The sequence below is a fragment of the Diabrotica virgifera genome, chromosome 7 (genome assembly GCF_917563875.1).
Source record: "Diabrotica virgifera virgifera chromosome 7, PGI_DIABVI_V3a".
Classification (NCBI taxonomy): domain Eukaryota; kingdom Metazoa; phylum Arthropoda; class Insecta; order Coleoptera; family Chrysomelidae; genus Diabrotica; species Diabrotica virgifera.
Genome location: NC_065449.1, coordinates 197,847,327 through 197,874,215, shown reverse-complemented (window position 1 = coordinate 197,874,215; position 26,889 = coordinate 197,847,327). Strand labels below are relative to the sequence as shown.

At 31.7% G+C, this 26,889-nt stretch overlaps 1 protein-coding gene across 1 annotated transcript in view; it reads left to right on the top strand.

The window, feature by feature from the left end:
• LOC114337576 (uncharacterized) overlaps positions 1-26,889 on the top strand; it is a 62,953-nt gene that overhangs the window by 17,191 nt on the left and 18,873 nt on the right. The window contains exons 6-7 of the mRNA XM_050655306.1: positions 1,879-2,111; positions 21,393-21,566. Of these exons, the coding sequence (XP_050511263.1) occupies positions 1,879-2,111; positions 21,393-21,566 (407 nt within the window). The remainder of the gene's footprint in view (positions 1-1,878; positions 2,112-21,392; positions 21,567-26,889) is intronic.

The following is a 26,889-nucleotide window of genomic DNA, read 5'->3' as shown; positions in this document are numbered from 1 at the left end:
GTATGTTGTATCCCTCATCACGCATAACATGCCCCAGGTACTGCAGCTTTCGTGTCTTGATGGTTTCCAATATTTCCAGTCTTTTGTTGACTCTTCTCATGACTTCGTTTTTTGTTGTATGCTCGGTCCATGATATCTTTAGGATTCTTTTATACACCCACATTTTCACGGTACTATCTTTCAAAATTTGATTTAACCGGGTTAACTCTGGATCTAACACCCATTTTTTGCCAGATAAACTAACTAAAAATTGTGATAAGCTATCCAGTTTTTTTTTAACAGCATACTTCATTGGCAATTCCTGCAGTACCTACTATGTTACTTTGACTGAAGTAAACTTAAACACATTTTAGAAAAGTCAATATTTCTGTATAAAACTCTGAAAGTAAAATTAGAGCCTAGCTTGCGAACTTGTCCTTTCTTAAATCAGTCTTTTTTAGAAAGTCAGTCAACGCGGAACTTATTTGTACCACACCTCTTCCTGCTTTATGCTCAAGCCATTTATAAAAAACAAATGGTTTTTGTTGAATCTATCACACAAAATACAAAATAAAGTCGTTACGTGGTAAAAAAGCATTGCAAGACAAACGAATCGCATTTTGTCCAAAATAGTGCTATTTGTTTGTCTCTCGGTACTGAACAAAATGCGTTTTGTTTGTCTACTTGATTTTTGAAGCCAAAAATATACGTGAAATAGTACGCTTAGAATATCTAAGAGTATGTAACCTAATAAAGGATGTTTTGACGAATACAACGCCACCTCTAAGTGATAATGTGAAAATATGGACAAAGTGCGATTTGAAAGTCTGCTCCTCATACATCCTCCTAGAATTTTTTAAAATAATATTTTTTGAGAACGACTTTTGGAGTGGAAAACTAAACGACAAACATTAGTTAATTAAAAATATAATTTTTATCACATCAATGATTGTGGCTCACTCCCATATGGCACATAATACTTAAATAATTAGAGATGCAACCAGAAAGCAATTTCAGAAACGTATGACGTATTTACACTTAGTCGCAGTCAGCAAAACTTGGTTTTTCTCTGTGCTCTGAATTCATATTTTTTTTGCTAGCCTTTGGTCATTTGGACAATCAAACATAATATTGTTTTGAACATAAATATATTAAACACTAAAATTATTTCTTAAATATATATAAAATTAAAACTAAAAAGGGATAGTTGCTATGTTGGCTGTATACACCATATTTTATAGTTAAATAAACTGTAACATCGAAGTAAAACAACTTCTTAGTAGGTATAATTTAATCAAATCCTAAAAAATCCCAATGGATTGCATAACAAACGTTTTCGGACATTACAGTCCATCATCAGTGAACTCTTATACTTGCTAACTAGCCCCAGAACCAAACAATGGTTGTAATTATAATTCAATCTACATTCTAAAGTAGTAAAATTAAAATGCCTTAACGCCGATATTAGTAGATATCCTCCATGAGCATGATGAAACCCTATCCGAAAACTTTAACCAACCATCTTGGGCCACGAATGTCTGCTAAGTGTCAAACACTTAGTCCAAGTGGCCCAAGATGGTTGATTAAAGTTTTCGGTTAGGGTTTCACCATGTTCCCGGAGGTTATCTATTAATATCGGCGTTAAGCCACTTCAAATTAACTACTATAGAATGAAGTTTGAATTATAATTTACAACCATTGTTTGGTTCTGGTGCTAGTTAGCAAGTATACGAGTTCACTGATAGTGGACTGATAGGTCCGAAAACTTTCGTACTGAAAATATTTTATGCAATCCTTTAGGATTTTTTAGGATTTTATTAAATTATTCCTACTACTTAGAAGTAGTTTTACTTCGAGGTCAGAGTTTATATATAAAATTAATACTTCGATAAATTTCAGACATAGTAATGATTCTCTTCACCCTGGTGGTAGCCAAGGATCTATGGCTATGGATTTACATTTAGAGTGCCCTGTAACTTTACGTGTTAGAGACAGGCGAAGAAATCCTTTAAAAAGACAGAGGAAAGTAGAGGAAGAAGCCAATCATAATAACGATAGTAATATTAGAAGAAGTTCACATTCTTGTTCAGTGAAGTTGACAACGCAGAGTTTGAAAGATACTTCCAGAAAAGGTAAGTGAATAAAGATATTTTTACTGAATGATATATAAAGTAGGTTTGATAAAGGAATAGTGAGAGTAGGAATGATAAATTATGTAAGTTTGTATACGCTATGAGCTCGTAGAGAGGGGGAATAATTAAAAATTCGCGAGCGCCAGTAGTGACAAGTGTGTAAATTTTTACTGGAAGTTTGACGTTCTGCATTAAGAGTTGCATACAATTTTTACAATGCCCGGTTGCACCAACAGATCTTAAGCTTAAGTCGAGAATATCATAAGAATTAATATAATATAAATATAATATATTACAATAAGAATGCCATAATATAATAATAGATATAATTCATAATAAGGTAAGAACCTAAATTTTTGGTGCAACGTGAGTGATACTCAAGGAGGCCCTATCTATAAGTAGAGCTAAGCTAAGCTGGAGCTTAAGATCTGTTGGTGCAACCAGACACATCACGAAAGTTGTTGTGTTAAAGAGTGCCAAAATACTGGTTACAATAGAAACTGTGTATTCGACAGTTTTCTTGTCGCTAAGCATAAAGATACATTATTTGCAAGGGCCGAAAGTTCCTTCGAACAAACAAAAAGTTTCTTCTGAGTGAGATATATATTTTAAATTAAAAATCACACTAAATTTTCTCTTTTTTTCACCCCTGTAACTGATTAAAATAAACATAAATTTTTAGGGACATTTGAACCTCGATAATAATGTAGTCTTTCATTCTGCGTTTAAATTTTTCAAATATATTTATTGGTTCTCTCAGGATCCGAAAAAAAGTAATGCATTTAAAAAGAGTTGGCCAGAAATTTTACGTTTACGCTCTTAATTAATTATTTAAGTGCAATAAATGCATAAGTTAATATTTAAGAAGGATTATACTATAATTACATTATATTATTATACTTTTTTGCAGAATAAATTTTTTGTAAAATTAACAAATGTCAACATAAACTTTAAAACCATAAGCAAAATCTTAACAATAATCATAATGAATAATAAATTCTGTTCTTACTGATATTAATTATCGATTGCAATCCAATTACTTCTTTACGTTGTAAACATTACACGATAAGAATTAAATAATAAGTTAGAAACAATTACTATTTGCTTTTCTCCTATCCTCTTTAAATTTCCGGCCGAAACAGGAACACTAGTCATACGTTAGATGGCGATACCAGCCATACCAGCGAAACTCCCAGAGGATAGGCAACACTTTTTTCTTTCCGGCGAAATTTATACTAGTAATCCGTTAGGTAGGTGGCGATACCAGCGAAGCTCGGAGCGTATAGGCTATGTAGCCTCCAATCTCGATCTATATATTTTATACATACAAAAAATAAGTAACACTAAACTATTGGACATATTGGATATTAGTGCACCCTATGTAACGCACAGCTGAATCTTATGTTTGTGCGTCACAGTGTTGCCATGGCATTTCTTTCATAATTTCAATAAATGTTAAATGTACCCACAAAAATAATAGAATAAGAGCGTTTACTTCTCCGTCATTATACTAGGTAGAATAACAAATGAGGTGTCAAATGAAAGCTTATAATCCAAGGATAGTACTAAAGGTGAGAAATTAGACCTAGATTGTCTGTCCCTCAAAAATAATCGTTATATTGGGGATTTCTAATGTCGACATTAAAAGTTGCACTATTTTTTTTCTATAAAGCATTTTGATCTAAAACTGATCAGAAAACTTCTTTGTACTCTCTACTTTCAAAAAACGTGATTAAGAAGCTAAATTTTAAACTCTGTTACACAACTTTTGCGATTAAACTTTGCAATGCACATATCCGCACCATTTTTTTTGAAAAATTCATAACCTTTATCATGATAAGAATAAAAACTTGAAGCAGATAACTTTGTCTTCAGAAATGTTAGAGCTATATACTGTAAAAATTTCAGAAAAAAATATTTAAATGGAACAGAGTTGTAGCGAGGTAAACGCAAAAAAAACGTGATTTCATTTTTTTTATTTTTAGGTTAAAATTGCGATTTTGGCAATGTTGCCCCAAATAAAATTAAAAATAAACCTCATTTTCGTTTTCAACACCCTCGAAAATATAAAGTATGAATAAAATTAGCCATTCACCCCTCCGTGGTCAGTATCTCGAAAACTAAGCGCTTTTTTGAGGGTGTTCCGCTCGTGTATAATATCACAAAAAAATATAACGTGATAGTATGAAAAAATAGAGGATACGGCAACGGTGTTACAAGTGATGGTCGGATCCAATGCCAAAATGTACATATAGTCTAGGCGCCAGAGGGGTCACCGTGTCATATTCAATTCTGATGGACAAACTCAACGGTTTCTTATGGATTTTTGGCTGCTGATTACGAATTTCGAGGGGGGATTTCGATCCGAGTGGTCAAAAAATTGTTATAAACAATTTAATTGTTTATAAATTGTTTATAAGGCTCTGGCTCACAAACTAAAAGAGATAAAAAAATGTTTCAAATAAAATTTGTTCCTTAATAAAAAACGAAGAAAAAACCGTTTACTAAATTTAAATCTAGCAATTATAACTCAAGATATTGTAAAATTAGTGCACAATGCAAATTGAAAAGTGCAAAATAAGTATTTCTCGAAGCTTTATCGATGGTAACTCGGCTTCTACGCATGTAAATAAGTCTTAGAAGGTGTCTTGGTAAAGCTTAATGAACAGGCTTCTAATCAAAGTTTGCTAAATTACTTGATCTTTATTTGTTTTAAAGTTATACCCGTTTGAAATAAAAATTTTCTTAAAAATATTGTACATTCATTTGTTTATAAGGGTTTCAAGCAAATTTGAGCTATAAACATTTATACTTTAATGAACAATAATAATAGAAAAACTCAAAAGGAACAATTTGAGGTTACGAAAATGTTCATAAGTTTATTTTTGGCCAAGATGTCGATATTTTAATGGCGCGCGCTATGAGGCGCAAGATCGGCTCACCGCGTAAAGGTTCACGCGCTAACTTCTCGATGCAAATTATAATTTCTATGTATACATACGTTATCTTAATTTCTCATTTTTGAAGATCCTAATAAAATTTTATCATACAGTTCTTATAATTAAATCATCATACTGTACCTCTTATCACCTTTCATTCTATTTACATTGTCTTCTATTTTTTGCACTAAATAAGAAAAAAACATTAAAAACTAATATTTCAGGATTATAACTAAAAAGTAAGTTGATAATATTTATTAATACTATTTTTACAAACATTTTTTTTCATGCATCTGCAAATCTGCATAGAGATATACAGGGAATATCAGCTTTTTTACATCTGCATAAGTTCTTAGCGAAATTTTAACAGTTACATGGTGGTACAAGTCTGTTCTTGTAGGCAGTAAAACTAAAACTTTTTGAGGCTTCAGAGTCTAATTATCTATATGATATCCATATAAAGTGGATCTAGTTCTTTTGCAGCATCATCAAGGTCCGTCAATTGTATGTATGCCGCCACATCATAAATGCTCGTTTTATATGCAATGATGATGCTGCAAAAGAACTCGATCCATTTTTATCTGGATATCATTTATTGGCTCATTTTCATGCGTAGAAGCCGAGTTACGATCGATAAATCGTCGAAGAATACATACTTACTTGACTGTCAGCCAATCTTGCGCCTCATAGCGCGCCATTAAAATATCGACGTCTTAGCCAAAAATAAACTTACGAATATTTTCGTAAGCTCAAATTGTTCCTTTTGAGTTGTTTTATCATTATTGTTAATTAAAGTATAAATGTTTATAGCTCAAGTTTGCTTGAAACCTTTATAAACAAATTATTGTACAATTTTTTTAAGAAAATTATAACTTCAAACGGGTATAACTTTAAAACAAATGAAGATCAAATAATTTAACAAACTTTGTTTGGAAGTCTCTAAATTAAGCTTTAAAAGGACACCTTATATGGCTCATTTGCATGCGTAGAAGCCGAGTTACGATCGGTAAAGCTTCGAAAAAATACTTATTTTGCAATTTGCAATTTGCATTGTGCACTAATATTACAATATCTTGAGTTCTAATTGTCGGATTTAAGTTTAGTAAACGGTTGTTCCCTCGTTTTTTATTGGGGAACAAATTTTACTTGAAACATTTTTTTTATCTCTTTTAGTTTATGAGCCAGAGCCTTATAAACAATTCATAAACAATTAAATTGTTTATAACAATTTTTTGACCACTCGGATCGAAATCCCCCTTCGAAATTCGTAATCAGCAGCCCAAAATCCATAAGAAACCGTCGAGTTTGTCCATCAGAATTGAAAGTGACACGGTGACCTCTATTTGGCGCCTAGACTAATAGACATATTAGGGTGCACTAATAACCAAGATGTCCAATCTATTTATACCATAGAATGCCGATACTTCTAATATAAGCAATATATTATAACAAATCCACAGGGTGCCGGGAGGTGCCGCGGTCGGAAAATTGTTAAACAATTTTTTTAAACAAATTAAAAAAATTAATATTTTCACTTCGGAAATTTTTTTTTTTTTAGATTCTTTGGGCCATTCTGAGCAAGAAGGTTTCTTAATTTTTCTCTAAAATTAATAGTTGTCGAGTTATATGCAACTTAAAATTTGAAAAACGCAAAAGTGGCGATTTTCAAGACTTAATAACTCTGTTAGAAATTATTATTATGAAGGTCAAAAAGTGACTAAATAAAAGTTTGAAGGCCCCCTATATGATACTAACGAAATTTGTGTCATTACTTTATTACTAAGCTGTTATTTTTAATTATTAACAATGAGCGGTAAGATCGTATTGAGGCGGCCGGCAACGTGAGTGCGAGTAAGATGGACCATTGGACTGCCGGAGTGGTGCATCCCTTTCGCAGTCACCATTGACGGCCACCTAATACGTGCATAGCGCTCATTGTTAATGATTAAAAATAACAGCTTGGTAATACAGTCGAACCCGCTTATTAGAATACCGGTTATAGGAATATCCCGCTTTAAGGAATAGAAATTTTAGGTCCCGAAACGTTTCTACTAGCCACTAATGATCGGTTATTAGAATATCCCGTTTATTGGAATACTTCTGCTTGGCACCAAGGCTATTCCAATAAGCGGGTTCGACTGTAAAACAATGACAAAAATTTCTTTCGGATCTTGTAGGGGGCTTTAAACTTTGAGTTAGTCACTTTCTGACTTTCATGATATTAATTTTTAACCGAGTTATTAGGCCTTGAAAATGGCCATTTTGTTTAAAAAAATTGTTTAAACAATTTTCAAACCGCGGCACTTCCCGGCACCATGTGGATTTGTGATAAGGACCTCTTTTTGAGTAGGTTTTTGCAAAAAAACGAATCGGAATAATTTACCCAACGGGGGCGACGATACAGAATGCTCTAATCAGGTATAACAGTTGGGTCATTTACTAATAAAAAATTATCTGAATACTTAACATACATAGATACTCACAATGTATCGGGAAATTTTTTGGATATCTCTTTGGATACTTTTAATAGGGACCTAAATTGCTAGTGTTAAAATTATGTGATGGGCATGTATTTATATTGTATAATAGTAATAGTCTCCCGTTTTATACCGCTGTGGCTTTGGGAGTATAGCCGAGTAGTCTGCTATATCTAGGGCCTACGGTATACAAGGAAGGTAACAGGGCCAGTGTTACGCTTCAACCTCCTATTATTACCCCTGGTTTTACCCAAGGTACTCATTTTATTCAGGCTGAGTCGACCTTGGGCCTATAAACATTTTAAAAATGTCTAGTTGTTCTTGTCGGCGGTAAGATTTGAACTCCGGACCACCGGCACGCGAGCCAAGCACACTACCACTTCGCTACGCTGGCCCTATATTTTACTTAATTGTATACATTAATAAAAATAAAATACATGAAATAATGGGAGGAGACATCAAAAAGTACACAAGAAATTATTTACTACTTATGCATAGTAAAACCAGAACATAATATGTAAGAAAAAAAGAATATGTGTGTACTTTGTACGCACGTAAGAAGTTATACTTCTATTATATGATTTCAACGAAATAAATATACTTAAAATTTTATTTGTATTTTATTTAATTAATAACCTAACTTTCATATTACCACTTTCAAAATTGTTATTAAAACAACACCAAAAATAAAAAAAGGATAACAATCGTCCGTGTCAGGATTTGAACCCAGGACCTTCGCGTTATGTAGACGAATGCTCTACCAATAACCCATCAGGGTTTTGTTTTTACGGCTTCTGGTACGTAATTACAAACGACAGAGACAAATAGATCAAGTAAAGTATTAAATATAAAAATGTTTAAAATACTTATTATCTTACTCCCAAGGAAGACAAATCCAAAGACAAAACACTAATATATTATTGTAATTACAAACGACAGAGACAAATAGATCAAGTGAAGTAATAAATATAAAAATGTTTAAAATACTTATTATCTTACTACCAAGGAAGACAAATCCATAGACAAAACACTAATATATTATTTTCAAACCTTAGTTGAGCTGATACATACATAAATTGGATGATTTAGCAACTAACAACATAGTATCGGTGTGCGCATGCGCCAGGGAATGTAAAAATTCACCTTCGTGCGTAAAGAAGTATAACTTCAAAAATTATATTAAAATGAAAACGTACTAGTAAAGCAAATGTTCTAATTGCTGAAGATTTTCCTATATATTTTCAGAACTGAAGTCGCTTTGAATTTGCCTTTCTAAATAATAATACCTACCTCAAAGTGTTCGTCGCCTAAAACTTTTCTTTTAGGCCCATCAATCATAATTCCAAAAGTTCAAAGTGTCTTTCAACTGATGCTGATGAAGGTAAACATAAACATGTATTATACCTTATTTACACCCTTTTTAAGGATGGATATTAGGTTAAGATGTGCAAATTGGTTATTTTGTCCTCCAAATATTTAAACAAATTTAACTCTATTTTTGAAGTTTCATTGTATTGATGCTGGAGCCCTGTTGTTTCTCTGTAACAGTAGAGCTGTTGTTTATTTGGTCCGTTGGTCTCGGAAATCGATGAAATCAAAAAAGTCATCCAAATTTTAATCTTCATTTTTAACTGATTCATTACAACTTTCTAATTCTTTTTTGTTTTTTCGCCAGTTTTAAAGCGTTTTTTAATATATTCTAAAGTTTTCTTTTGGATTTTTTTCGATATTTTAATACGTTATATTTAATCTTTTTAGAAGAATAAGCAGCTATAATTGGATCTTCCTATTTTTAATTTGAAATGTTAGCAAAACGAGTATTTAATCTTCTGATGCGCATTTTCGCTAAATGTTCTCCCCAAATTTCAATTTTGTTCGTCAAAGAAGGTTTTCATGTTTATTAACTGAAATATTGTAAAAACTTGGACATTTCCTGTTTTAACGATGGCATAAAATAATGTAAACAAGTTTACATTTTCTTCTATTAACTAAGTAGACCAGGACGGATTTGTGAAAAAACGTCTATTTTTGGATGTGCGAGGTGGCATTCGGATTTTTGGAGATAAAGTTAGGTCACAGCTTCAATAATAATAATTGACTTATGCTACTTCTCAAATATGCCCGGAACATTAATAAAAAAACTAAAATATATAAAAATTTCGAAAAACATCGATTTTTTTCTAATTTATTTGCTTATAACTTTAAAACGATTCATTTTGAAAAAAAATCGTGGGCAAGTAAAATAAAGATAATTGAATTTTGTATCATATTCGTCCGGATAAAAATGTCTTAAATTATTAACCTTTCTGCAAAATACCAATAAATACAAAATAAGGGGGCAAAATAAGCCTATTTTTATTCAATGTTTTTCAACCGCTTTGGTTGCACTGTAACAAAAAGAAGAAAACTTCTGTTGGAGTGAAAGTAAAAAGATATACTCCAACAGAAGTAAGAAAAAAAAAAGACTAAGTAACTAAATAGTTGTGGCTGAAAAGAAGATGTAGTGGGTGAGTGTAAAGAAAAGGATGAAGTGACTTCTACGTTGAGAAGCTGCAATAGGAAAAATAAAAAAAAAATACTACTAAAGTGCAGTAGTACTGAAGAAAGGGGAATTAGAAGGGATAGAAGTAGAAGTGGGAAGAGACAGAGGCAAACTGAATAGAGTTGGCTAGCTATAGATGCAAGAGAGCAACTTGACACTCAAGGATGGATACGGCTCGTTTGCATGCCTGTCGAAGAACAGTAGCTCTATATAGATAGTAATGATGACTAAAAGATGAAATAATAAAATAAGAATAATGTACTGAAAATGAATGGAGATGACTAATGACTAAAAACGAACAAAATAAATAAAACTAACTAATCATGGGCGCCATGAAAATGATCTTCGATCATTCTCCCAGGTATCTTACACTGCTGTCAAATATTAAATATATTAAACCTGTAATAATGAACATAAAGGAGTAATAAAAATAAATGATATACAAAATAAATAAACATTTATTAAAATGAACTACCAGATTTTTAACAATCTCTGAGTTAAACAAGTTCATATTATGTGACTCTAACATGACAAAAGTTTGCAAAAGTTATGTTCAACCTAAGATAACAACAATGTTACCTGTTACAAAATTACAGGTATAAGTACCTTTCACTAACATATAGGGTACAAAATTACATAAGTCTTCTACCAAATGGTTATAGTACGCCTGCTACGTACAACTAAAGGAAACTGACAAAGATGAAAATACTACAAATAAATAGGCCCAAGCCTCACTAAGGGAAAATACAATAATGAATAAATAAAGTTAAATATACAATTGACTAAAGTAGAAATGAAGTTGAGATAAATACCGACGATGACCTAAATTAACCGAACAAACGGAATAAACCCAATAACAGTAAAATATTTGGGAAACAAGCTAGTAATTTTAAAAAATAAATTTACCCGAATTACATAAACCAATATCAAAGCAATAATAAATTATTAAAAACCTAATTTTCTCTAGGCTTATTCCTGTGCACAAGAAGTTACCGTAGATACAAAGTTTGGGAACCAAATAATCTAATATACAAATATGTCAAAAAAAACCAGAGGTAACCTAAATCTGGAAAAAAAAACCTAGTGTATTTAACAGATAGTCTGAAATATAAAAAAAACCAATATTTACTAAAACACCTCACTAAATGTTCCCAAACGAGGTTGCGGTTGCATCCTAGAAAATGATGCACCAGGATGGTGCGCCCCCATGACTCCTGTAGGCCCAGGTGCCAAGACGAAAATTGAGCTGGAACGCTCCCATAGCTTGCTCCCAAATCGACATACTCCCAATGGTGACTTGGCCGTGGCTGCAGTGGTTTCCCTAGGTGGTCAAAGGGCTACGGTTTCATGTTAGGGTTTCTTCCAAATGGCGAATGATTCCTATTAGGTTCCAACAGGAGTTGTCACACACATGTCTCCCTAAGTCCAGACAACCCTTGCTGGTAACTTTTTACTTAAAAAAACTGGATTGATGTTATAAAATAAGGTGTATGGAACTCATTCGCCATTTCATGGTACCAGTACCAAGTACCAAACCAACCCACTTAATTAGCAGCCACAAACCAAGTGACGAACGAGAGACGTTTCTCCGCCAAGGTGAACGTCAAATTCTCTCAGAAAACGAAATCATTCTCGATAGGTGGAGTACGTTCCATCACCGAGGTATGACGTCACCCCAGTAGTCCTATACGAGAAATTAGAGAATTTAAATGGAGACCGAGGGAAAATAATTATAATAATAATTAAAGAGCTAATTTTGTAACGTGACCGTTACAGCACGTAGAACCTTCGTAATTCGCTTAGAAAATTCTTAAAACCTACTGGTAGGGGAGCAAAGTATGCTAAATGTGCAGTCACTCGAGCGCTTTGGGGACCTATTGGGTTGTAAAGAGTAGGTCCTAAAACCAAAAAAAGTTAAGTAAAGTTTTTCATTTTAGTGGGCGCTTGCCATTTTTTAATTTAATTTTCCATTTCCAACAATCGTTTTTTCCGATTAAAGCGACATCTATCCATAATTCGAAAAAATGTTTAGAATAAAAGTTACTTATTTTTACGTAAGGAATCCAAATCTGCAATAAAAATGAGGGTTCCTATTTAAGATTTTAAAGTAACCCCCCACCCCACATCCATGGGGGGTCGTATTTGGTGTCTTTCGACAGATTTTTCAAAAATATTGAATAAGTGTATTTTACAGTTTTTCGATCTGATGTTCATTTCGCGAAATATCGCGGGATTCGTATTAAAAATATTAAATTTACCCCCCACCCCTCTCCGTGAGAAGTCGTGTTTGGTATCATTCGATAGATTTTTAAAAAATATTGAGCATGTATTTTTTAGTTTTTCGATTTGTCATTTATTTCGCGAAATATTCGCTTTTTTCTTGTGAAATTTTGGGACTCACCCATTTCCTTACGCCCGGCTCAAATCGTCAGATTTTTGAAATATACACTCTTTTGCATGTACTTAATCTACCTTAGCTTAATCTGACAATTTCGAGCTTTTTTACGGGTAGATTTTTTTTTCGGGTCCCCCTTAACGAATTCCCCTGTGTTAAGAGCCAATATATAGTAGAGGTACATCTGCAGGGTACCAGGTCTCTTACCATATGCTAATCTGACGCGCTCGAGTGACTGCAAAAATCCCCGCTTGGGCTCCCCTACCATACTTAAATCGTCCACCTTTCATTAAAATCGACTTAATAGATTTTGCATAAATTTTTTTAAAAAAGTTAAAAATTTTTAAAAACTTTCTGAACAAAAAGTAGACTATTTAGAAGTTTGCTAATTTTTTACATATAAAGAGCTGCTCTACCTATCTAATGCACTTTACAGAACTTAAATTGGATTATTTAAGCGGCATCAGCACTGTTTTAAAGTTATAAACATTTTTTTGGTTTATAAACAAATACAGTGAGGACGTTTGAGTTGGAATAAATTCATTTTCTCGAGAATGGGCGACTCTGGGGATAAATCCCGACAGAGGTCGATTTTTATATTTAAATTTTAATTTTTTGGCATATATATCATGCTAGTGATGTCATCCATCTGGGTGTGATGACGTAAAGGATGATTTTTTTAAATGAGAATAGGGGTCGTGTGCTAGCTTATTCGAAAGATTATTCAATTCTCCATTCATTAATATAGACATTAACATAATTATTTATACAGGGTGCCCAAAAATGTTTTTTTTAATTAATTGAGACAAAAAGAAGAAAGTATATAATTTATTTATTTCGAAATACATTTTCTTCATTTTTCAGTTATTTATTAAATAAACATTTTTTTCTATTTTAGGACAACAGCAAAATGTATTTCGAATTAAATAAATTATATACTTTCTTCTTTTTGTCTCAATTAATTTAAAAAAGAAATTTTTGGGCACCCCGTACAGATAATTATGTTAATGTCTATATTAATGAATAGAGAATTGAACAACCTTTCGAATAAGCTAGCACACGACCCCTATTCTCATTTAAAAAAATCATCGATTATGTCATCACACCCAGATGGATGACGTCACTAGTATGATATATATGCCAAAAAATTATAATTTAAATATAAAAATCGACCTGTTTCGGGATTTATCCCCAGAGTCACCCGTTCTCGAGAAAATGAATTTATTCCAACTCAAACGTCCACACTATACTTGTTTATAAGCCAAAAAATTGTTTATAATTTTAAAACAGTGCTGAGGTCGCTTAAATAATCCGATTTTAATTCTGTAAAGTGTATTAGATAGATAGAGCGCCTCTTGATATGTAAAAAAATTATCAAACTTCTAAACGGTCTACTTTTGGTTCAGAAAGTTTTTAAAAATTTTTAACTTTTTTAAAAAAAATTAGATTGCAAAATTATTATGCAAAATCTATTATATCGATTTTAATGATTTTCGGTGGACGGATTAAGTATGTTGTAATGTTGTAAGAATTTTCTAAGCGAATTACGAAGTTTCTAAGTGCAACCAAAGTGGTTGAAAAACATTGGATAAAAACAGGCTTATTTTGCCCCCTTAGGTATGTATTTATTGCTATTTTGCAGAAAGGGTAATAATTTAAGACACTTTAAGCTAGTCGTATATCATACAAAATTCAATTATCTTTATTTTATTATTTTATTTCCCTACGACTTTGTTCCAAAATGAATCGTTTTAAAGTTATAAGCAATGAAAGTTGAAAAAAATCGATGTTTTTCGAAATTTTTAAATATTTTAATTTTTTTTATTAATGTTCCGGGCATATTTGAGAAGGAGCATAAGTCAATTATAATTACTGAAGTTGTTCCGTCTCGGTCTAAATTAAAATTACTGATCCGCCTTGGTCTAAAAGTAATCTGTTTATATTCAGGAAATTATGTTGAAATTATATAATTATGTGCTAAACTAATTGTTTCACAAATTATTTTCATAACAATAAGATAATACCCGAACAAAGTTGTATAACGAATTCAAAGTTTAGCAGCATGAAAAATTTATGTACACTTGTACTCATGCCAACATTTAAATTTAAATATGAATGGGGTATTGTTTCATGCTTGCCTCCCTAATACGACTTTGAAACTCAAACAAAAATCTTAATGTATGACAATTTAAAATGAATATTACAAAAGTTAAATTGAGATAGATGTAAGGATACACATAAACTGTAAAAAAGTTTATACAATAAGTGGGCAGAAGTTTAATTCGTAATTTTGTCTATCAGACTTTTAGAACCATTACTTTAAATTATTACCTACATATATCATTCATCCAATAAAATTAGGGAACCATTTTTTAGGAAGCTTAAACTAGCTAGAGTTATGGTTAAATATGTCCAGTATAATACCTAAACCAAAACAAATCTTCTTGAGCACTAATAATTGTTGTTATACATCATTGTATGCTGTACATGCATGAAATCCTGTAGTATAAATTACTGTTCTGCCAGGCCAAAAATTATGAGTTACTGAATGGTTTGTAGTGCAACTAGATGATGATAATACACAGACCCCCAAGTGTATGTTCGTTATGTGTCCTTCCAGAACTTTGGTTACCATCATAGCTTTTTTTAAATTATTCACTACTACACTAAATAGCATACTTGTACAAGAATAAAAAAAACCGCTAAACGCCGTAAAAATTAGTGGCGCATACAATATTCCAGCTACAAAAGATCTGATATAAATATAACGTGGCGCGAAAATGTATTTTAATGTTGATGCAAAACAAAATTCTAGTTTTATTTTAAAAGATTTTTCCATAATATTTGCTAAATTTGAAGTAAACGCGCCACAAAAGTAACTTTGATAAAGTTTGAATTTTGAAACTCTTTTGTGGCGCGTTTACTTCAAATTTAGCAAATATTATGGAAAAATCTTTTAAAATAAAACTAGAATTTTGTTTTGCATCAAAATGAAAATATATTTTCGGGCCACGTAATATTCATATCAGATCTTTTGTAGCTGTAATATTGTATGCGCCACTCATTTTTACGGCGTTTAGCGTTTTTTAATCTTGTATCAGGAGTTCTTCAAAGTTATTTATAAATTAAATGTATGAAGTTGAATGCAATGTTCTTCTATTACACGTTAAGCTGTATAAATGGTCACCTTTGTTGCATTATCTCCCAAATGATCTAGTTTCCATCGAATGTACACTAGATTTTTTTATTCGAAATAGATTAAAAAAATATTGAAATGGCCGGTAAATGAAGTCGGATTGCACGTTGCCAGATCAAATTTATCGTAGTAACCACTACAACTACATAAACCATTTCGGGAATAATTCGGGAAGTTACACCAATTTGAGCGTCCGGTTTGGAGGGGGAGATGGGGGAGAAGTCGGTAAATTAGTAGTTGTTTTAGGTTTTTCGTCAATATTTCTAAAACTATGCTTTAGCGTAAATTATGTTCTATACTCAAATTTTCTACATAAAATTTAAAACAAAAAAGGTCCAATACATAATTGTTATAAAATCAACGGTTCCAGAGTTACGGAGGGTGAAAAGTGGAGGTTTTCGATACTTTTTATATTTTTTGGGCAATTTATAATATTATAACTGATGAAAGATGTTTTTTTGTAAATAAAATTTGCTATTTCAGTGGCCGATGTTATGTTACTGATAAGCCCTTGAAGAAACGTCAACTTCACCACCCAAAATCATCATCAATTGTCCAAATAATATAAAAAGTATCGAAAACCTCCACTTTTCACCCTCCGTAACTTTGGAACCGTTGATTATTTAACAATTTTGTATAGGACCTTTTTGTTTTAAATTTTTTTGTAGAACATTTTTGTATAGAACATTGTTTACGCTAAAGGATAGTTTTAGAACTATTGACGAAAAACATAAAAAACTACTAATTTACCGACCATCTCCCCCCCCCCCCCCCAAACCGGACGCTCAAAATGATGTAACTTTTTACTGAACAATATGTGGACCATATAGAACAATTTGGTTTTGAAGGAAAACTTTTACTTTGGTTGTCTGGGTTAGGCGTTTTTTTGGACCAATTACACTATACTACCTCCGTAACTTTGGAACCGTTCATTTTAGAAGGATTATGCAGCATAAGACCTTTTTTATTTCAAATTTAATGTTGAAACTTTTTGTATAGAAGGTGGTTCATGCTAAACCGCATAGTTTTAGAAATATTGACGAACAACATAAAAAACTACGAATTTAGCGATTTCTCCCCCCTCTCAGAAAAAGGTGTGACTTTTTTCTGAATATTATGTGGACCATATAGAACAATTTGGCGTTGGAGGATATTTTTCACTTTGGATGTCTGGGTTCTGCCATTATTTGGATCAATTTTATCATACTATTGAAGTTTTTGGTAGTTTTGGGGACGAGAACGAAAAACAGACCCTAAATAGGAAGGGCCGTAAAATCCACACCCTTGGATCAAAATGGAAGGTTGACATATGAATGGGTGAGTCTTTTCCTGAACTTTAAGATGGGAGTTGGCCCAATTTTCAATTCAGTCAGATTTAGAAAATCGATAATTTCGTGTATATATAGTGTTGTATGTAGGGGGTTTGGGTGTGTGCCACTGGAGAGAACTGCCGTTCTCTAGTAATAAACACCATACCATTCTCACAAGTTATTTAACCGTGAAGTCTATGCTCTATATGTAATACCTTGGACATCTTTTTGAAAGCTACCAAACGTGTATGTAAGGTTAAATTCGGGAGATAGGGCTGGTTACTCCATGACTCCAATTGACTCCAATTTGGCAGTGCTGCAGAAATTCTTAAATAATGCGAGTGATATGTGGTCATCATGGCAATTGTGGCCATTATTTAAGATAAATGAAGCAAAAAGCATAAGCAGATACCCATCCAAACTATTTAATTACAATTTTTTTATTATAATTGATGGATTCGATGGATTCATTAAACAAATAGCAGTAAACAACGGCTATAACGAACAAACAGTTAACAAAATTTTAAACCAAAAACTCCATAAGAAAGCCCTGAAATTAGTGTATCCACCACAACAGAAACAACCCAATACCTTCTGCTCTCTCTCATATACTGGCAAGATAACAACAAAAATAGCCAGATACATAAAAAAGAAAGGAATAACACCAGCATTCAGAACTAACAACAACTTAAGCAAATATATTAAGAACAATAAAAGCCGAAAGAGAAAGCAACTACAGAGTGGTGTGTACAAACTAACTTGTGGTGACTGTCCGAAAACGTACATCGGTCAAACTGGCAGAACTTTTGACAAACGGATAGCAGAACACAAAAGGGCATTCAACAATAGAAAAACAGACACTTCTACATACGCACTTCACCTTCTAGATCATAATCATTCTTTCAATGAAGAGTTTCAAATTCTGCATATTCAAAATAAAGGCCTTAAGCTATCTTTTTTAGAATCTATGGAAATTAATAAACTGAAAAATACAGATATAATTCTGAATGACCAACTCGAGACAAACAGCTCCCCACTCCTCAACCTCTTCAGTTGAAGACTTAAAAAGGCAAACACATTGTAAACTATATCACTTGAGAAAGGCACTCTGCTGAAACAGCTGTAGTCACTTAGTTATAATAAATTCTGTGGAAGTATATAAAACAAACGTTTTCAGTGTTTTATTGTTAGAATTTTTTTATTATTTATGATATGTATTGTTATGCTCTGTATTTCTCTCTTTTTATGAGATTGATCAGCAAATTCTTATTTTGATTAATTACTTGATTACTCTAATTATTACTTACGTAAAACAAAACCAAAATTAAATTGAATTCTCCAATAAATTTTATTTTCAGAGCTATTTTAATTTTAATGCATTACCTTAGGTTTGTGGCTTCCAGTATCTCTAGTTTCTTATTTCATCCAGGGACAAAACACTGAAATTAAATACACTCGATGTCATATAAATGTTATAAATATTTTTTATTTATCCAATATACCATAAATATATGATTTAAAAATTATTCTAAAATTTAATTCTGTTGCAACTTCTTCTCATCTAATAAATTAAGCTTTAATTCTGATATCTCCTTTGTTTTAACAAAAATTGTATTTAAATAATTCGTTAGACTATTCTTACACAAATATTTAAATTTACTTTTCTTCTTTTGAATTGATTACTTATCTCTTCTTTAAATTTTGGAAGGACTAAATTATACTATAGAAATGCTCACTACAAAAATAAACAAATATGGTGTGGATATAAAACAAACTCTCTCCGTTTCACAAAAATTCTGACTAATCTTTTTGTTTCTTCTTTATTTCTTCTTCCTGGATTTCACAGCCTCCGCTTCTCTCACACTTGCCCCTAGGATGTAGCGAAAGGTCCTTCTCGTCCAAACTGCTTCACAGTAGCGTGCGGTGACTTTTTCGAAAGGGGAAGCGATTCAATAAGGATATAAAAATATTTTCTTAAGAGTCGAGGGTCGAGACACTTCCCACCTGATAACATCTTATGCGCAGGGGTTCTCTATCAGCAAAGTGCTTATGTGAGACGTCCTGGGTACAAGGACTCACACACTAAATCCTACCCCGATCAATGCGTGAGGCACTCTATTTCCGCTATTTCTAGTGACTAGTGAACTATCATTGATCTGTATTGCTAGCTCGGGCCTTGAGTCCTCGCTCCGGGCTTGGTTTCCTAAAGAAGAATTCTATTTAAAAAAAATTTATATTCCGAGGCATTTTCCACAACACGCAACTTTCAATAATATGACACTTATTTATAGTTGAGGTCTATTCTCCTATCAAATTCTGATAATTGTTGAATGCAGTCTTTTTTAAAGGATAATAGGGCTAACTTTCAAAGTCTGGCTTCGCTTGTGAATTTCTTTTAAACTCTTAATTTGAAACTTTTAATGCATCTTAATACTAAAAAACTTTGTTCAACTGATGCACGTGTGGCTGGGATAGTTATACCCTATTCCACGAACATACGCCTGTTTTGGATTACTTCGACAACGAATATTTTACTGTGCGAAATAAGAAGAACGAAAGTAAATTGCAAATTACATTGTTGTTTATTGGAATAATTATTAGCGCCATTTACTTTGGTACTTCTTATGTTGCACAGTAAAATATTCGTTGTCGAAGTAATCCAAAACAGGCGTATGTTTGTGGAATGGCCCATAGTACTAATTCACACAACTTGACCACTTCACACAGTGACTTGTTTAAACTAGTATGTAGTTATAATTATCACTAATGTCAGTTGTTTCATAAACGACACTTAACTGAGAATGCAAAGCAGGGATATCAAAAAAATTTCATTATTTAATCGTATAGTGAAATAAATTCCTCTGTGGGAAATTTTGATGAATTATAATTAGAAATATTAAGATTATATGTTATAATTCTACAAATTTTAAATCTTTAAAATTTTGAAAGCTAGAATTCATTTGTTGTAGAATATTATCAAAAGGTCTCTCTGTCTCCGACATTATCAATCTTCATTATTTTTCTTTTATGTTCAAACCTCATATTTTCAGTTTTATCCCAAATATTTTTAAACTGCTCTCGTTTTTTTAATTATCGTATTAATAAAGTCATCAATTTGTCTTATACAAAATGCAATGTCATTTAACTTCTGTAAAATGTCAAATAAAAGATCAGTAAAAGGAAAAATCTCTGCAAAAAATTTAAATCGAAATATTCTTTAAGCGAATGTATGCTGACCTAAGCACCCCTTAGCAGTCGGAGCATCTCACTTTTGGAAGGCGATAGGACGAGCGCTTCCAGAGGGTACCAAAATTCGCGCGACTAGTGGGTGCGGTCATTGAACCCTGACCAATTTTTATACGGGACAACTGCATGACAAGCGGCGATTTTGAGATGCGCTTCTGTCAGGAGTGGACCGAATAGTTGAATTGTGTGCATATTGAGTTCGTACGCGATTAATTTTTAATATTTTTCAATGCCTATTGCCTAGGTAATATGTAGATTACTTGGATTAGGGAAAAATTTTGATTATTAAATATTAATTAATAATATATTTTCTTATATCGAAGTATAAATAGGGAAGCGGTGCTTCCCCCGCTTCCATGGACCGCACGCTTCTGCTGCTTCATCAACAAACAAACAACGGGACTCGCTCAAAATCTCTATTCAGTTTTCTATCTGCTCGATATCTTGTGCAAATTGATACCCACCGGCTACTCGTTCTAGACAGAACACAGAAATCTCCTCGGATACAAGGAAAATTAACTTCCCAACTCGGTCAATGATTTCGTTTCACCACGATCTGCTGGCAAAGGCCAATCTCACCACTTTACACCGACTTCTCACTTTAAAAAAAAAACTGGACTGTCCTCTCCAGATAATAATTACACAGTGACCATTTTTTCTCTCCTCAAAATCAGACTCAACACTCTCACATCCACCATCTATCTTTCTCCGCCAATCACAAACATACGCTCTACCCACTACATCCATATTTTCCTTTTTTAAGAATCAATTTATTTTGTATAGAACTTTTCCATTTTGTTAAATTCTAGGAGATACCAAATTACTTTTCGTTGTTTCAATATGCTAAACAAAAAACCTTATATTCTAAACTCAATAAATGTGTTTATTGTCTCTCCTTCTACGAATCATTTACAAATGTCCTATTGTCGATTCCAACGAGAAATAAAATGTACTTTCTAATTTTTACCGCATAATTGTATGTCTGTTCAAAGAAACATTAACAATCACTTAACAATTTCAGCTTCCGCAAAAACACTGGTTACTAACTAAATTAAAATATTTACAATTTTTGGTCATATACAGGGCGATGAAAATCTATGATCTCGTGGTTTCTGATATAAATCTATTTTCTAAATTTTTCACTTAAAAATTATACAACAGTATTTGTATTTGTAGGTGGCTCAGCTCATCAATTACCTACCCAATATACTCACTGCCGGTCTTCCTCCACAAAACGAAGAAGTTCTAATGCATCGGATATTGGCTCAAGATCGAGACAACGGAGAAGAGACTGCAATCCAGCCAGACATAAACTTGAAAGGGCTATCAGTTCAGACTCAAGACTTACAGGTAACCTAAATTACAACTATTTATATTTTCGTAGTCCTAATCACTTATAGCCTGATCAAAGAACAATCTGACCCCAAAAAAAATAAAGGAAGGATGAAAATTTGGAAATAGGTAGTTGAAATTGTCTATTATTATATAAGAAAAAGTTTACAATTCTACATCCCACCCATTTTACAAAAATGGAGGGGAATATCCCTTCGCGGAGTGTGAAAAAATATACATTTAGATACAATACACAATTAGAAAAAATGACTAATAAGCGACTAATGAATAATAAGCAACTTTTGTTCTATAGACTTTTTTCACTAAGTCAATACTTTTTGAGTTATTTGCGAGTAAATATCGCACCCTCAGTGCAAGACTGCAGTAACTCAAAATTTTATGAAAATGAAGTAATCATGGAATTCGATTGTAAACATGCATATCTATCCCCTGTAAAACTTTAGTAACTTCCAAATGCTTAATGGGCTAACCAACAACAACAGTTTAACTATTTTGCGTTTTTGAACATAAGTTCCGTGCAAAACTGTTGTAACTCTAATGTAACAGAGTTACAACAGTTTTGCACGGAACATTGCAACGAATTCGATAACAAGCAATAACAAGCAATGAAAAAAGTAAGATATTTGTTATTTTAATATATATATATATATATATATATATATATATATAAAAGAGACCAGAAGGGAAGTCTTTGCTGACAATGTTAGAAAACAAGGTTGTATTATTGGGGAATTCAGCAAATTTTATGTGAAAAGAAAACACTTTTTACTTGATCCAAGCTTTCGTAAACTTTAATTAATTGTTTACATCATCAGGGTATAAGTAAGTTGTGGTTGTTCACAAAAAGGTGTTGTAAAAAAGTTAATAAAATTCATAAAATGGTTTGAAGTGTAAAAATGATGGTTAAAATAATTTTTGTTACATTGATTACTATTAGTAATCAATGTAATAATATTAGTAATCAATGTAACAAAAATTATTTTAACCATCATTTTTACACTTCAAACCATTTTATGAATTTTATTAACTTTTTTACAACACCTTTTTGTGAACAACCACAACTTACTTATACCCTGATGATGTAAACAATTAATTAAAGTTTACGAAAGCTTGGATCAAGTAAAAAGTGTTTTCTTTTCACATAAAATTTGCTGAATTCCCCAATAATACAACCTTGTTTTTATATATATATATATATATATATATATATATATATATATATATATATAATTGTTAATATGTAATGACTGTTGGAATGTAATAAAAATTTTTTTGGGGAATGCAGTCAATAAATTTTTGGGCTATTCAGTGAAACACTTTGAACTTATTAGTCGAGCTTTCGAAAATTTTATTTTCTTTATCAAGACTATCTACAAATAAAAATGTTTAAATTTAAATAAAACTCAAAACAAAATTTAACTTACTGCTCGTGGTTACAAATTAATAATTATACAACTTATATAAAAACATGAAAATTTCTTAAAAGTAATATTTAAACGTAAAAATTTTGATAGTATGTCAATTCGACATCACTCAAAAAAATTGTCGTTGGACTACTATAATAATTCGATAGGTTGGGAAAGAAATTAATGACATAATTTGTTGTAATTTATGATAAAAGAAATAAAAAAAAATATTTTAGGTAGAATTATTAGTAATATTTTAACAAATTTTAATAAGACAAAATGTTATTATAAATGATACTTAATTTATCAATGTCAGATCTCTTATTAATGCAATTTGATTTTTTTATCCAAACCATTTCTTTAAGTTCTCTTTTGCGTAAATTAATTTCCCTTTCTAAAATTGTGGTTTCTCGACTAATAAGTTCAAAGTGTTTCACTGAATAGCCCAAAAATTTATTGACTGCATTCCCCAAAAAAAAATTTTTATTATATATATATATATATATATATATATATATATATATATATACATCCCGCTATCATTATGTCATCTTTTCATGTTGCAGTCATTTGGCATCACCAAGAAATACTAACATTTTCGAATTTTAATTCGTGTATGTTTGTTGAGCGCATTTTTTAACGCCCTGTATCGTTCTCAGTTTTCTAAAATTTTAATTTTAAAAATTTAAATTATATACAAAAATTTTTACACTTCATAACCATTTTGACTTCCACCACATAAAAATGTGTATTTCCCATCATTTTGCCGCTTTTCGACGTTGCCACGAGTTAAAAATACCGATCTTTTGAGGACAGGTAGAAAAGGTCTATTGTAAACTTAGAGGATGGAATATTTTGGTAAAATATTCCATCCTCTCAGATTATAAACTACATAAAAGGTAGGTTCTTTACCTGTTCAGCTGGATTACCAAGCAAGGGTCTAAATATTTTACGAGTTGAATTGTGTTTATTTGATTTCATCTGTTAAATTAAAATTTCTCATACCGACTTAAAATATTTGTTTGAAAAATTCATTTTATATTTTCGTTTAATTTACTTAGGGTTTTTGGTCAGAATTTTGAAGAAACGCTTGGTTTGACATAAAATTTGGGACACGTACCTATAGCTAATATGTTAAAGAAAAAAAGTGATATTGTGCCGATATGTGCTTTTGATCTGGAGGTGAGTTTCGTCGGTTATAGGGTATGAAAACAAATACGTTCAAATAAGTCCGGAATTGGATAAACTGACTAATTCTAAGCAACTTCTATTTTATAGCGTTTTTCACTAAGTCAATACTTTTAGAGATATTTGCGAGTGAATATGTTCATTTTTCAACAAAAAAAAAACGTTTTTATACGGTTTTTCGCAAATAACTCAAAAAGTAGGTACTTTATTGAAAAAAAATTAGCAAATAGTAAATATAGCTTATAAAAAAGTGAAAAAATGGTATATGTGTCAGGTCTGTAGACCCAGTAGAAGCAGAGTTATTGCTAAGCTTTGTTTTAAAACCAAGAGGAGTAGGTAAACTAAATGGCAGATTCACACCCAAGAAAGTCACTAGAAATATCATCAGATAAATCTTCTTTTTTGGTTGATCATATCGGCCTTTGACGGTAATCTTGACTAAAAATCTAAAAATAAAAGGAAGAACGCAGAAAATACAAAAATTGCTGATAAAATAAATAAACTAACCTATGAAATGCCAATAGTGTCAAAATTTGATATGAGTAAAATTGCCTGAGGTTGTACCAATTACAAACAAGGTGTACGGCGCGGGAAATTTGAATGACTCCTCTTGTTTAAAAACAGACTATAGTGAAAAATAAGCTCTTATATCTCAAATTCCAAATCGAATATTTTAACGTGAAATAAAAAAAATGAAACACTTTTCTGGGAAAACTTATTACAACTTTCTTAAAGTGTTTAAGAAAACGTTTATTTTTATTTTTTTTTAAGTTTCCAGCAGCAAGAGTAAGCAGGTTACGCTCAAAATACAGTTGTTCCTTTTTTTTTGGTTAAAAATATTCTAAAAACTCCCTCTAATTAACAGCCCAAATGGAATTAATCGTTACCACTTCACAAGTAACTTTATGTATTGTTTGTGTTTGTAAGTTTCATCAGTTCAAAGTGCTTATTTGTGGAAAAATTTGGTTTTAAAGTAAATTTTTTTAAATCTTTAATTTTGAAAAAAAGACTTTTGTCAAAATAACTTAAAAATTATTAGTGATACCAAATATCTTAAAGAGTAAAAAATGTAGGTGTTGCTTTTTTAAATATTTGGAATTTTTTGATTTTCTGGAAGACAAAAATTGGTTAAGATATGGCTGTTCAAAATTTGCATATACATACTCGTGACTAGTGATTCGTTCGAGGCCTTTCAACAAAACCCCTTTCAAAAATAAGCATTTTGAACCAATGCAACTTACAGATCATATACAGGGTTTCCCCGAAAATAGTGCGTTCCTTAAAGGTATAGATAGAAAGCACAATGTAGAGCAAAAAAGTCTTATAACATTTTATTCTAAATTCAGCCGTTTGACCAAAAAACGAAAATACATTTTGATATGCAAATTGATACTCAATTAGTAAGTAAACAAGGGGTCCCATTAGATTAAATTTCACAGTCACAGGTTCTTCTACGCCATGTTGCCAGGTCATATAAATTTATGAAAATAAAAATTTACTCTTATGGAGAACAACGTAATTTTTGTTGAAACGGTTAACTTTAGGAAAAAATGTTACAACACCTTTTTGTTCTAAATTGTGTATTATATCCACACCTTAAAGGAACGCACTATTTTCGGAGACACCCTGTATAAACAATACATTTATCTAAAGTAACGTGTGAAGCGGTAACAATTAATTTTCATGACTTTCTTTTGCCAAAAAAAAGGGAACGATTTTATTTTCAGCGTAACTTGCTTACTTTTCACGCTAGAAACTGTTTTAAAAACACCAAAAAAAATTTTTTTTAAACACTTTAAAAGAGTTATGATGAGTGTTTCCCGAAAAGTGCTTTATTTTTTTGGTTATTTTACGTTGAAATATTCGATTTGGTATTTGACGAATAAGAACCTATTTTTCATTAGCTGCAACCCTGCTTCTACTGGGTCTACAGACCTTATACTGACACCTCTTTTTCATAAGCTATATTATTGCTAGGAATATTTTCTTCGATAAAATATGTACATACTTACTTTTTGAGTTATTTGCGAAAATCCGTCCAAAACGTGTTTTTCTATGAAAAATAAACATATTCACTCGCACATACCTCGAAAAGTATTGACCTAAAACTTTTATAGAACAAAATTTGCTTAGAATTAGAATTAGTCAGTTTATCCACTTCCGGGCTTATTTTGCACGTATGTTTTTTCACCTCCAAGAAGGGGTGAAAGTCACATCCAGGACAAGAGAACATATCGGCATAATCTCACTTTTTTCTTTGGCATTTTAGCTACGTGTGTGCCAAATTTTATGTCAATCCAAGCGGTTCTTTAAAATCTGGAGGTTTTGCGATATTTTATCGTGAGTGAATGGAATAATAATTATTACAACGGCAATTATTGCCGTTGTCACTTTTAGATAAGAAGTCATTATCACAATGATATAGTCAGGTTAACTGAATTGTATAATTATTGTTTTTATCATTAAATGTGAAAACCTAGAATTATCCATGTCTGTCCGTCAATAAACACAACTCGTCTATTAGTAGGACAGAAAGAATGACAAATAAGGTGTCAAATGAAAGCCTATAACCAAAATATGATATTACATGTGAGAAGTTTGACCTCGGACTGCCTGTTCCAGAGTTGCAACCGAAAGTACTGTTTTAAATTCGTCGAAATAGTACAAACTATTGGTCAACACGACTAAGAAAGACCAGAACAAATACATACTTCCGGTTTCATGCC